Here is a 13701-nt window from a genome sequence, read left to right on the forward strand (position 1 = left end):
TCCATTTGCCCGAGGATGAGCTACTGAAGCATATTTGACCTCAATGCAGGAGTTGTCACAGAAATCCCAAAAAGATTGTGACGTGAAGTTAGAGCCAAGATCTGTAATAATGGTGCGAGGAAAACCAAGCCGATGGATAATGTCGGAGATGAAGTCCACTGCTCTATCTGATGAGATCTTGACAATGGGCTTATACTCGATCCACTTGGTGAACTTCTCGACTGCTACCAGCACATAATTGAATCCTCCTGGAGCGACGGTTAATGGTCCGATCATGTCCAAACTCCAACAGGAGAACGACCATGATGGAGGGATTATTATCAAGTTTTGTGCTGGGACGTGAGTCTTCTTGCCGAAGAATTGGCAGCCAGGACACCGTCTGATCAGGTCTTCTGCGTCCGAGACAGCTGTTGGCCAGAAGAATCCTGACCTATACGCCTTGCCGACTAGTGTCCTTGATGCAGCATGATTGCCGCAAAACTCCTTCATGTATTTCTCGGAGGATATCTTTTCCTTCTTCAAGGGTAACGCACTTCATGAGGATGCCTGAAGCAGAGCGCTTGTATAGGTTGTTGCCGACGAGGACGAAACCCTTGCTGCACCTGGTGATGCGGGCAGCTTCAGCGCTTTAAGGGTCAATATGTGGTGGAAGCTTGAATTCCTTGATGAAGTCAATAAACTGAGTCCGCCAATCTTCATCAATCATCAGCATTTCTCTGACTGTGGCCGGGAGTTCCATGTCAGTGGCTTGTTGGCTTTCCTCCTTGACTGATGGGTGGTGAAGTTCATGGACAAAAACTCTTGGTGGAACAGCTGCTCGAGTGGACCCAAGTTTGGAGAGGACATCAGCTCCGACATTGTTGTTGCGGTTGACGTGGTGGATTTCCAATCCTGAGAACTTGTTTTCGAGCTTTCTAATTTCTACAACATATGCGTCCATTGTATCCTTGTTGATGTACCATTCTTTATTGACTTGTTGAACGACGAGTAGAGAATCCCTGTAGACAAGTAGTTGCTTGATGCCGAGAGATACTGCTAGTCGGAGGCCATGTTGCAATGCCTCGTATTCAGCTTCATTGTTGGAGACATTGAACAAAATTTGGAACAAATACTTCAATTGTTCTCCCTTGGGGGAGATGAACAAAACTCCTGCGCCGCCTCCATCGATCTTGAGTGAGCCATCGAAGTACATCACCCAATGCTCTGGAATGTTCTGGGGTGCTGGAATTTGATTTTCCTGCCATTCAGCCAAGAAGTCGACTAATGCCTGTGACTTGATTGCTGTTCTTGGCTTGAAGTTGATTTCCAAAGCTCCCAGTTCAACTGCCCACTTTGAGATTCGTCCAGTGGCATCCCGATTGTGGAGAATATCCCCCAATGGGAAGTCAGTTATGACTGAGATCTTGTATTCGTCGAAGTAATGCCGGAGCTTACTGGAGGTGATTAGAATCCCATACAGAAGTTTCTGAATTGACGGATATCTAACCTTTGATTCAAAGAGTACTTCGCTGATGAAGTAGACTGGTCTCTGAACACTGTAAGTGTGGCCTTCCTCCGGGCATTCAACTACTATCGCCATACCGACTATATGGGTAGTCGCAGCGATGTAGAGGAGTAATTCCTCACCGGGTAGTGGAGCTGTTAGAATCGGCGGTGACTGGAGATGTTGCTTGAGATTCTCGAGTAGTTTTCCAGAGGGTACTCCAAAGATGCACTTGGTTGGGTTGAGCTTCCAGCGGAATTTTCGGAGGCTGTTGAAGGTCTCTTCCAGGTCAGTAATGAATTGATCCTGGGTCTTCATTTTGACAACGACGTCGTCAACATAGGCTTCAACATTGCGATGTAGCTGATCGGAGGAGCACAGCTGTATTGCATGCTGGTAAGTAGCGCCAGCGTTCTTCAACCTGAAGGACATGGTCTTGTAGGCGTATGCCCCGTAAGGGGTGATGAAGGCCGTCTTGATTTGGCCTTCTTCTTTTAGGGTGATCTGATGATACTCTGAGTAGCAGTCGAGGAAGGATAATATGACACATTCTGTTGTCGAGTCGATTACTTGATCGATACGTGGTAGCCCGAAAGGATCCTTCGGGCAATGCTTGTTTAGATCAGTGTAGTCGACGCACATCCTCCACTCGTTGTTGTTCTTCTTCTGGACGAGCACAGGGTTGGCCAACCAATCAGGGTGGTAGACTTCCTTGATGAACCCTGTTGCAAGTAGTTTTGCCAGCTCTTTCTTGATGGCTTCTCGCTTGTCCGGTGAGAACCACCGTAACTGTTGCTTTTTTGGTGTTGCTTTAGGGTCGCCTTCAAGGCATGCTCGATCAACTCCTTGGGCACCCCTGGCATATCCGCTGGTTTCCACGCGAATACGTCTCGGTTGGCCCTAAGGAAGTTGACGAGCTCGAGTTCCTATTTGTCACCCAGTCCTGCTCCGATGATGGCTATTTTGGAGTCGTCTCCCTCTTGTAGCTGGATAATATTGGTGCCCACATCACTGGTCGGTTTAACTAATGATTGGGTTGGCTTCTTGGAAGGCATCGACTCCTTGAGTGAGAGTTCCTTAGCAGCAGCAAGTATTTCGCTGACAGAACTAGGGACTCGGGTTGTGGCAGCATGATCAATTACTTCCTTGTCGCACTCGAAAGATTTAAGGAGGTCTTCACGTAGTGAAAGGACTCCTGAGTTGCCTAGCATCTTGAGGAGCAGGTAAACATAGTGTGGTACTGCCATGAATTTGGCTAGTGCAGGTCTTCCCAAGATGGCATGGTAGGAAGATTCGAAGTCGGCTACTTCGAATTTGATGTATTCTGTCCGGAAGTTTTGTTCTGTACCAAATGTGACTGGGAGAGTAACCGAGCCAATTGGCGTAGAGGAATTTTCGGGGACGATGCCGTAGAATGGAGCCTTGCTCGGAGTAAGCAGACTCATATAGTTGAGGCCCATCTTTACCAATGTGCTTGCAAAGATCAGGTTGAGCCCACTTCCGCCATCGATGAGTACTTGAGTAAGCTTGGAGCCTTGAACGACTGGATCGAGTACTAGCGGGAAGTTTCCAGGTTCCGAGAAGATGGTCCACTGATCCTCCCTGGAGAAGGTAATGGGGACTTCGCTATATTTGAGTGGCCTCTGAATTGCTGGCTCGACTGAGAGGATCTCTCTGAGTAGGAGCTTCTGAGCTCGCTTGGAGAAGCTGGAATCTCCTCCAAATATAACGTTGACGATGTTTTGCTACTGTTGGAAACCATCACGGTCTTTATTATCGTTTTCATTATCTTTGTCTCGTTCTTTCTTTGGAGCAGTTGCAGGTGCCGACTGGAAGGATTTGCGCAGGATCGTGCACTCCCACATCGAGTGGTTGCTCTTGGGGTGGATTGGACATCTTTTGTTGTGAAGTATCTTGTCGAACTGGTCCTGTGGTTTGTCGCCCATCTTACCACGCGGTGTGTGATCCATAGTGCCGACAGTGTCGTCAGGCTTACGCTTACGCGTAGGATCCCGCTAGTTGCTGGGCCCTCCACGGTCGTTGTGGCGCTTCCCGTTGTTGTCGTTGTTGCGGCGGGGAAAGCGACTGTGTTCTTGCTCCTCTTCATCTACCCAGCGCTGCATCATGTCACGTAGATCTACCACCGTTTTGGGCCGATTACGCCCAAAGTCGCGGTATAGCGACTAGACGGTGATGCCGCTCTGGAAGTAGTCGATGACGTCGGCGGCGGCGACGTTGGGGATGGTAGCTCTCGTGTCGAAGAAGCGCAAGACGTAGGATCTGATCGACTCACCTTGGTCCTGCTTGATCATGGATAGGGCGTGGCGAGTAGCTACTCGGTGTCGCGACCCTTGTAAGTTGTCAACGAACGCCTTCTTCAGGTCCTCCCACGAGTGGATTGACTCGCGCACCAAGCTTTCGAGCCACGTGAGGTGTGCGGGCTCTAGGGCCATCGGGAGGTCGAGGACCTTGGTGTTGGTGTCTCCCCCTGCAACACTAATAGCGGTCGAGTATAATCGTAACCATTAAGCAGGGTCTTGCTTACCGTCGTACTTTTGGATGTTCGTAGGCTTGAAATCCTTCGGGTACTCGATGTTGTCGAAAGCCTTGCTCAGGGCTTGGAAGCGGTCGGAGTTGTCTGCAAGTTGCGCTCTGCGTCTTGCGTAGATGACGTCTCGTGCGTCCACAATGGAATCGGCTACCTCTTCCCTGTTGTTCTCACGGTTGTTGTTGTTGCGGTTTGGCTAAGGGCCAGGAGCTTGATTTGCTTGTGGTTGGCCACCTCTGGGGCGATGACTACTCGCAGCTTCCTGATCCTCTTAGTTTCTTCGGTTTTGCTGTTCCTGCTGCTGTTGACACTGGTGGCCTCCGGGGGTGCGGCTTGCTTGAGGTATTGCTGTTGCAGTAGCCCTTGATCGCGTACCGTGAAGCGAGGACAGAGGGTTCTGTCTCTCGAGTTGTTCAACAGCGTTTTTGGTGAGATTTATGACTCGTTCCAACTCAGTATTCTGGGAAATCGTCATGAGTCGCAGGGTTACTTCTGTCATTGCGGCGATTGGTGTTCTGAAGATGGGATCCACAGCATTGTTGAATTCGTTGTTGAGGTTGCGTGGCGGGAGATGAGCACGTTCGGCCGCGCGAGTCCTGCGCACTTCTTTGCGTTGATTCCTTTCCCTGCAGGCTGTACGAGTGACTTCGTCTTCATCAGCTGGAGCGTCTTGGGTCAGATTGTCTGCTGAGATCTGATCCAAGGCTTCGTTTGGATCGTGGTTGCTTGGAGCACCCCCGGGCCGGATAATTACTGGAACCAAATGCTTGTGAGAGAAGCTTTTCAGGTCTGATTCGTAATCAGCTAGGGCAGTTCCACCGGAGCTAGTTTCCCTCTCGGTTTCGAGGGGAGTGCCGTGTTGAAACGGGAGATCATCAATGCTGGCGACTTCTCGCAGGTTGTTGAGTAGTTCTGCGAAGGTATCACCTCGGCAAGATTTGATTTGCATCTTAGCCAGCGCATTGGTGATGAAATCCAGGCTATCTTGAGGTGACTCGACTGGATCTGGGTAAACGTCAAAAATGGATGCCTCCCGGCTAGCGGTGGCTGATTGGTTTTCGACGTGAAGTGGGCGATCCAAGCTATTTTCATAGGAGGATCTAATCATCTGTTTGTAAACGGATGATGAGTTGCGCAGGCCAAAGACGGGTCGCGCAATAAGGGTCCCAATCCGAGTGGATTTTGGTTTGAGATCAATCTGAGTCCGAATAGAACTCGAGTTATATTCGAGTTTCGGCTCGATCTCCTTGGCGAGGTCGGGAAGCAACATGACGCCGCGATCATGAGATCTGGCGAGCTTGTTGGAGTCTTCCGACGTAGAGTTCTTCGACTCGGGAGAGTTGGTTAAGTGGCTATCAAAGCCGCCTGAACCATTGGCGACGCAGACCCACGAACCGAAGATGAAGGTGGCGCCTCTGGGAGGAGTCATGGTGCTGAAAGCGAAAGTGGCCATCGAACTCGCCGATGAACTCGCCGAATCCCCTACCTGGCGCGCCAGCTGTCGGTGTTTACCATCAAGCCTACTCAGGAATACCCTTAGCAGTAGGGTTTGTAGGTAGGGATCGATGGCTCTGGAACTCGATGGTGCAAGGAACACAAAGATTTAGACAGGTTTGGGCCACGAGTTGCGTAATACCCTACGTCCTGTGTGGTGGTTTGTATTGCCTTAGGTGTAGATGTGTTTTGATGGGGTCCCTGCCCGCCCTTATATATCCGGGGTGACAGGGTTACATGGAAATTCCTAGCTGAGCACAGTTGGAGTCCTTCTACAACACGATCGTGTAGTTTCCTTATACTGCAGCTAGTACTACGCCTATTAGGGTAGTTATAAAAGAGGTAAGATACATCCATGAGCTATCCCTTACTCCAGAACATTCTATGCCTGTGAGCAGTCTCGCTGTCCCGGGTCTGACAATCGGTGCATTGACTTTGGTATTGTCCAGAAAGCATGTCAAGCAGCCAGGAGCAGAGTCTTCAGCACCGGTTGAACCGACGGTGCGTCGGAACAAGGCGTTAGTGTAATGACATCAACAGAAGAGGACAAGTACAATGGCAATCAGGCGAGCCTTAAGGTGACCGGTTAAACCATTAAACTGGTACCCAATCAGCGCTTTAACCGATGCTTAGCACGTCAGCAGCAGGCATCTATCAGAAGTTCAAAGGCTAGTTTGAAGTCATTAGTGACTGATTAAACCGACGGCCCATCACCGGTTGAACCGATGCCGCACGAAGAAAAGCCCCAACGGCTAGTAACACGCTATTTTGAGTTGGTGGTCTACATAAGGGCCTCACCCCGGGTATTTCAAGGTTGCTGGAGTTCAGAGAAGGTACATACACATTGAAGAAACATCTCCAAGCCATCCAAGTACAAATTGATCATACTCTTAGGTTTAGCACATCTTTTGTGAGTGAGAGTGTTAGGCCAGCTCAAGTTTGAGTGAGAGAGCAAGGTGTTGTACCTTGTGCGCTATGCTTGAGAGCTGCTCAAGCTTGTATCCCGGTGTGCCGGCCCCTTGAGCCTTGGTGGCTCGTTGGCTACGTATTCGCCCCTCCGGCTAGGTGTAGAGCGGCATCGACGGTTTTGTGCAGGGAACGTAGAGACCCCCCATCTTTCGTGGAAAAGGTATTTAGTGAAAAGCAGGGCCAAGGTGACCGGGAACCTTGCACGCCTTGGTGGCGAGTCAAGTTTGTCCCCGAAAAAGATTGGGGGGGGGTGGGCAAGAAGTGATACTCTTGATTGAGTGTGTAAGGAACATGGCCTCATTAGGCCGTTGCTTGTGATTATGGTAATTGTGTGATAACATAATCAACGGGACTAACAAGTTTGTAAGATCATATTTGTAGAATTTTTAGGTTTCATGGATGTAATTTGAGGTGTCCAATCCAGCGTCGAGATATGTCCAATTCGCCATAGAAATGCCAAACCATAGTGAAAATCCAGAGAGAATACATTTGGGGTGTCAAATTGACCACTGCGACGCATTGGATAACTGTCAGCAGAATTAGCTACACCAGTTAAAACGACACACAGGCATCGGTATAACCTATGGTTGCCGGATTAACCGATGATGAGGCATCGGTGCATTAGACAGCACTCTTTGGAGGTCGACTGAAGAATACAGTAGCACCGGTTAAACTGACGGTGCGTAGAAGGGCATCGGTGCAATTGACGTGCTATTACTCGGAGAGCATGTCAAGCAGCAAGGAGCCGAGTCTTCAGTACAGGTTGAACCGATGACCTGTCGAAGCAAGGCATCGGTGCAATGACGTGAGTGCTGCAGAGAAGGGGAGGAAGACTTCTACAGCACCGGTTGAACCGATGAAGCATCAGTGCATACCATGGGTTTAAACGATGGTGGTTGTGTCAGTTGTAGGCGTGTCAAGAGTGCGCAACGGCTAGTTTGAAGTTATTATTCACCGGTTGAACCGATGCCATACCACCAGATGAACCCATGCCTACGCAGAAAAATGCACAATGGCTACAAACGGCTAGTGTAACTTGGTGGTCCATATATTTGGCTTCTCCCAGCCATTTTGGAGTTGCTGGAGTCTAGAGGAACCCCATACAAATTGATGAAACGTCTCCAAGCCATCCAAGATGCATGGGCCACCTCCTGGCATCATGGGTGTGCCACCCACAGGAGTCGTGGGCGCGCCACTCGCTGGCATCGCAAGCGTGCTACCCGCTTGTGTCGTGGACACGCTGTCCGCTGGCATTGTGGGCGTGCCGGGCGTTCCTGGTCCTAGATCTTGCACCACGACCTCCTGCTCGATGATGAACATGCCCGAGCTGGTGAAGCCGTCGGCGCCGCCCGCCTTGCTCCAGTCCCACTGCGCGTCTTCATCAAAAATGATGTCGCACGACACCGCAATGCGCTGCTTCACTGGGTAGTACATCCTGTATGCCTTGGACCCTGCTTCGTATCCGATGAGAATCCTCGGTTTGCTCCTCGCCTCCAGCTTCTTCAGGTGAGGTCGAGAGTCGTGGACGTGTCCCACACACCCAAATGTGCATAGGAATCCCATCGATAGCTTCTCACCACTCCACGCCTCCGGTGGTGTCTTGCCTTTAAGACTTTGCACTGGTGATCTGTTCAGTATGTATGAACACAGCCGTTGTCATGGCTTCACCTTAGAATTTGCCAGGAAGTCCCGTCACCGTCAGCATGCTTCTGGCCATCCTGATGACAGTCTGGTTCCTACGCTCGACCACCCCATTTTGTTGCGGAGAATAGGGGGCATTCAATTGCCTATGCACGCCTTGCTCAGCACAATATGTGCCAAACTCCACCGAGGTAAATTCTCCACTCCGATTTGTCCACAACACCTTGAGCTTCCGCCCAGACTCCACCTCCACCATGGCCTTGAAATGCCAAATCGCCACTGGTGCTTGATCCTTGCCGAGGAGGAATCGAATCCACATGTGCCTGCTCATATCATCAATGAGCAGTAGGAAATATCGATTTCCACTTGGTGTCGTTGGCAAGATAGGGTCGCACATGTCGCTGTGTAGTGACTCCAGGACATTAACCGCCCTCTTCTTTGCCATTGCCAAGAATGGACTCCGGTGCTGCTTCCTCGCCAGGCAACTCTCGCTAACTGATCCATGTGATCAATGCGCCGGAGCCCTCGGACCATCTCACCTCGCGACAACTTCCTCAACACCTAGAAGCCAATGTGTCTGAAGCGATGATGCCAGCGCCAGACCTCATCGATGCAACGCGCCTTCAGGCACACCGAGCGCGCTATTTTCAGGTTGATAGAGTACAAACAATTGACAGATCGTGGCACCCGGGCCAGCGGGCGTCGCTGCTCATCGAGGATTCGCATTATCCCATCACGGACACGGATGTCGCACCCATCTTCATCTAGTTGCCCAACACTAATGAGATTGGTGTCCAGGCACGGGACGAAGTACACACCTCTGAGGCTCTTGTGCTCACCATTCTTGCACTCGAATAGCCCCATCCCACATTCCTCACGGACCCATCCCCGAACTGCACCTTGTTGACGATGTCGCCTTCGAGCTCGAAGAAGACCAAACACGATCCCATCATGTGTTTCATTGCGCCTGTGTCGAGGTGCCACAACGAGTCGTCGGTGAGACTATCGCTGTCAAGCTGGGCGAAGACCTTCCCCTCCTCCAAATGCAACGTCCCGTCTGCCGACCGCACCAGGGATGGCGGCGGCGCATTGGCAGCTCCTTGCGCCGACTGGTGGATCTGGACGGAGCTAACCCTCGCCATAAGTAGGGTAGGCCGCTCACCTTCTTCAGCTTGTGTGGCATAGGCCTCCTCGCTCCTAGGCTTCATGGGGCACTCCCTGGCCTAATGGCCAGACTTGCTGCATGTACGACACTCATCTTGTTTCACCTCGCAGCCCGGAGCACCACTCGTTCTGCCACCGCTAGACCTGCGCCGCGGCTTCCCCGGGCATTTGCCAGAGGAGCCTTCTCCCCTTTGGCATTCCTGTGAGCATGCAAGCCACTGCTCCTCCATGAGGAGCAGCTTGTCGCCCATGTTCTGTGCCGGTGTCGGCTCGTCGTCGGTGGCCACCTTAAGCCGGCCGGTGACCTCCTCGATCAATAGCGTGCCGATGTAAAGAAGCATCTAGATGGAAACGACGAGCTGCCGGTACCGCGACGGACAACACGGAGATACTTGGCCACCACCTTCGCCTCCGGTTCTGGGTCACCAAGGATCGCCAGCCTATGCACCATGTTGGACAAGCGCAGAGCAAAGTCCTCAATGAACTCATCGTCACGGAAGGTGATTTGCTCGTACTCGATGCGAAGGTTCTGCACTGTCGACTTCTGCACTCACTCGTCGCCGACGCGGATCGCCTGGATCGCCATCCATGCTGCCTTGGCCGATGGTTTGGTTGCCAGGGTGGGAACCAACTCCGTCAAAACGTCACTGCAGATCACCTCCAGTTTGGTGCTATCATTGTGGAACTCGATGTTGCCGTCCTCGACAACTTCCTAGAGGTGGCGCTTTTGCAGCTTCAACTTCACGAGCAGCGACAACGAATCATAGTTTGACATAGTGAGCTGCAGCCAGTTGCCGGAGCCACCGCTATCCCGGATGACGCGCTCGACGACTACCACCCACGGATGTCGTGCATCCCTGGTGCGTGAACGGCGTGATGGCGAGCGGCTTGGAGGCGGCGTCCACTGTGGCAATTTCCCCTTCGGTGAGCGCGGTGGAGTCTTGTCGCTGCCCGACGTTCCGACCTTGACCGACTGGCCACGGCCCTTAGGCGATGTCATCGCGGCACAACAGTTCCCTCACCAACCGGCTCTGATACCAATTGTTTGAACTCCGGCGAGCTCCCGACCACCTGGAACACAAAGAATGTGCACACACACAGAACTTGCACAAGAACGCAACACACTCACGCGAGAACACGGTCTTGGTGCTGCAAAAACTTGGCAGCATTTTTTGTATGCATTGTTGAACTTAAACAGGGTGCATGACTCTAATAAACTACAAAATGTGGCAACTAGCTCGCCCTTTATGCGCGGCATGCCGTTGCTCCAAGCCGTGCCATCCCACCACCACGCCATTGCCGCGCCACTTCATGAAGACACGCTCTTGCCTGCTGCATGGAGCTCCCAGGACTCGCTCAGCTACAAAACAGTTGGCCTATTGTGCTAGGCTTATTGTGCTAATTCTAAGACTTGTTACAACGTGCAGGATTACACAACGACCACGCCATTGCCGCGCCACTTCATGAAGACACGCTCCTGCCTGCTGCATGGAGCTCTCAAGACTCGCTCAGCTACAAAACAGTTGGCTTATTGTGCTAATCCTAACACTTGTTACAACGTGCAGGATTACACAACAATTACAGGGACGGGATTCAGCGGGCGAACGACTACTGATGGATGGGACGGCGAACAGATTAAGTGGCCGCTGACTACTGCAGGGAACGACAGATCAGATCCAGCACAAATACAACTGCTGCACTGGAGAAGTAAAGGGATTCGGCGGTGCGAATGGGCGGACGGCCGCTGTAGGCTAGCGGTTTCTGCAGCTGGTAGCTGAGCACAGAACCATCATAACCCAGAGCTTGCTGTAAACTAATCATTCAAGTCCCATGCTAATCAGACAACTAATCATGATTAGTTGATGATTAGTCAGACAACCAGACTTCTAGTTGAGATAAACGCATCGGTGGACATGAGCGGTGACGACTTAGAAACTTTGCATTCTATTAACTCAAACTCTATATGGTTTGACCAATAACTATTCAACTTATATGCATGTTTAGTGGGTAATCACGTTCTCTAAATAGATTTGGTTGTCATATATCACTGTGTGGTATTGAATTTGTAGCCAATGATAATATGCAATAGGAATTATTAGTTCCATTAATACCGTACCCTTAGAAGATCTTGGGTGCACATGTATGTGCTAAGCTAGCTAATTAAACCTGGTAGCACTCACAATGTTTGGATGTGCTACATGCCCATATCCTAGCCGTAATCATAAGAAACTGTACTCTTCCTACCTGTGATTTTTACCTAAAAAATTCAGAAAATCAATAAAAAAAATATTGCAGACCAGAAGTCCATGAAGGGGACGCGGCTATGTGTCGTTTCGGGCGATAGGCGATGTTTGAGTAAATCATCATCACCTGAAGCAGTGAGCAAACCGGTATTTTTAGCTCCAATTAGGCCCATTAAATAAGAAAAATTTTGTACATGCAAAAAGAATTAGGATGATGACATCACCTACGTGCATACAACTTCGAAACTAAAAAGCTGGCACCATTATCTTTCTTATGACAAGATCTTAAAAATAAGACCACACTTGCCTATATTTGCATAATATTTTTAAAAATATTTTCTTTTACACTAAATAATTAATTTCTGATCCTGAGAACAAATAACTTAACAATACGAACAAATAATTATTTTAATGAAAAAAAGTTAAACATTGCGAACAAATAATAATGTATAACGAACAAAATATTAAACATCCCGAGCATTTGATTATATAGGATAAGTAAGGGAAAATGAATATTGCGAACAAATTGGTGAACATAATGGAACAATTTAATCTACAAAGGCGAACAATGAAACATTTGATTGTAAATGAGCTTTAGAATGAAAAAAGGGAAATAGAAAGATAAATAAATAATAAATACAAAGCAGTTCAAGGAAAAAGAAATGAAAAACAAAAATTAGAAAAAACTGGAATTGGAGAAATAAACACAAAAAAAGAAAAAAAAATGCTACAATACTTGCGGCTTGAATCTCAAAAAGAAAAAAAAAGAAAAAAATAAAGAGCCTAAAGTTGTAATGGGCCCAAAGTACCCGCACTCCTAGCTTCAGACCATGCTATCTCGCAAGCGATCCCTTTGCGCCAGGAAGGTACCAAAGCCAGCACTTCTGAATTCTGATAATCTGATCGATGTGTGTTGTGGGGCTGTGGGCCTAGATAGTGGCTGCGTCGCTAGTGTCGGGCGGGAGGATGCCCAGCCCGAACAATCCAGTTGGCATGTGCCGTGGCGGGCTGTGGGCTCTGCAGCCGGCCTCATGCATCGCTTTCCTTGGCGCTCGATAATTCAGTCGCATTTCACGTGCTTTCTACCCACGCCGCGCCGGCAAATATATATATATTCCTCCAACGCGCAAGGAGGCGGAATACAAGCCAAGCCGGCGCCGCGAGAGTCTTCTAAAGTTCTACCCCCACCGAATATCGAGGAGAAGATGGCGGCCGCCGGCAGCAGCAGGTTCGCCGCCGCATGCGGGCTCCTGCGGCAGTACATGATGAGGGAGCAGCCGCAGCAGCAGCTTGGGGGCCTCGACGGCGCGTTGCGGCCGCCGCCGCCACTGGCGGCGGCGGCGGAGGCCGAGGAGACGGACGGCAGGACCATGCAGCTCTTCCCCACGCGCGCCGGCACGTCGCAGCCGCCGTCCCAACAGCAGTAAGTTTTAATCGTTTATTTTAGCATGTTAAATCGTTTATTTAGCTAGTTAGATCTAAAATTCTAAATTTTAAATTAATTTTATTTTACCGTTCTTTTAGTCTTTTTTGCTATATTATGTATACAAAATATTTAGTCTGAAGGGTCCAGTTCGTTCAAGATCCTCGAAATTGACAAATTGTAGAGCCGGCCCTGCATATATATAGCTCCGTAGCTCTCGATCGCCTTCCATGTCGGATTGTTGATGGCACGACGCCCTGTTCTTGTTTGGCTGATCGGTTCTTGGCCATGTCGGGATTGATCATTGATATGACGGCGAGTTTGCTTTAAACTTTTTATTTGCAGACCGGTGATGCGGGAAAAGGCGCCGCTGACCATCGTCTACGACGGCCGGGTGCTCGTGTTCGAGGACTTCCCGGCCGACAAGGCCGAGGAGCTGATGCAGCTGGCCGGCTCGGGCACCTCGGCTGCGCCGCAGAATAAAGAAGCGCCGGCGGCTGTGCAGCAGGAGAAGCCAGCAGCCGCCAACCAGTCGGCGGCGGCGCTACCTGACCTGCCCATCGCGAGGAACGAATCGCTCCAGAGGTTCCTCCAGAAGAGGAAGCACAGGTGAGGAGATCGATTTGACTGTTCGCGTGTGGGTTCACTTAGTGTCTTTGTCTTGCATGCCTTCGAGATTGAAGTGGTTAGCAAGAACACTGGATGATAATGAAATACGTGTATGGATTGGCAGGAT

At 50.2% G+C, this 13701-nt stretch overlaps 1 protein-coding gene across 1 annotated transcript in view; it reads left to right on the forward strand.

Moving 5' to 3' along the window:
- Positions 1-12668: 12668 nt before the first annotated feature.
- LOC120651150 (protein TIFY 11d-like) overlaps positions 12669-13701 on the forward strand; it is a 1424-nt gene continuing 391 nt past the window's right edge. Inside the window, exons 1-3 of the mRNA XM_039928545.1 lie at positions 12669-12965; positions 13311-13574; positions 13699-13701. The exon at positions 13699-13701 is cut by the window's right edge and continues 391 nt beyond it. Coding sequence (XP_039784479.1) covers positions 12748-12965; positions 13311-13574; positions 13699-13701 — 485 coding nt within the window. The 5' untranslated portion in view covers positions 12669-12747. The remainder of the gene's footprint in view (positions 12966-13310; positions 13575-13698) is intronic.

The sequence above is a fragment of the Panicum virgatum genome, chromosome 9K (genome assembly GCF_016808335.1).
Source record: "Panicum virgatum strain AP13 chromosome 9K, P.virgatum_v5, whole genome shotgun sequence".
In the NCBI taxonomy this organism is placed as follows: domain Eukaryota; kingdom Viridiplantae; phylum Streptophyta; class Magnoliopsida; order Poales; family Poaceae; genus Panicum; species Panicum virgatum.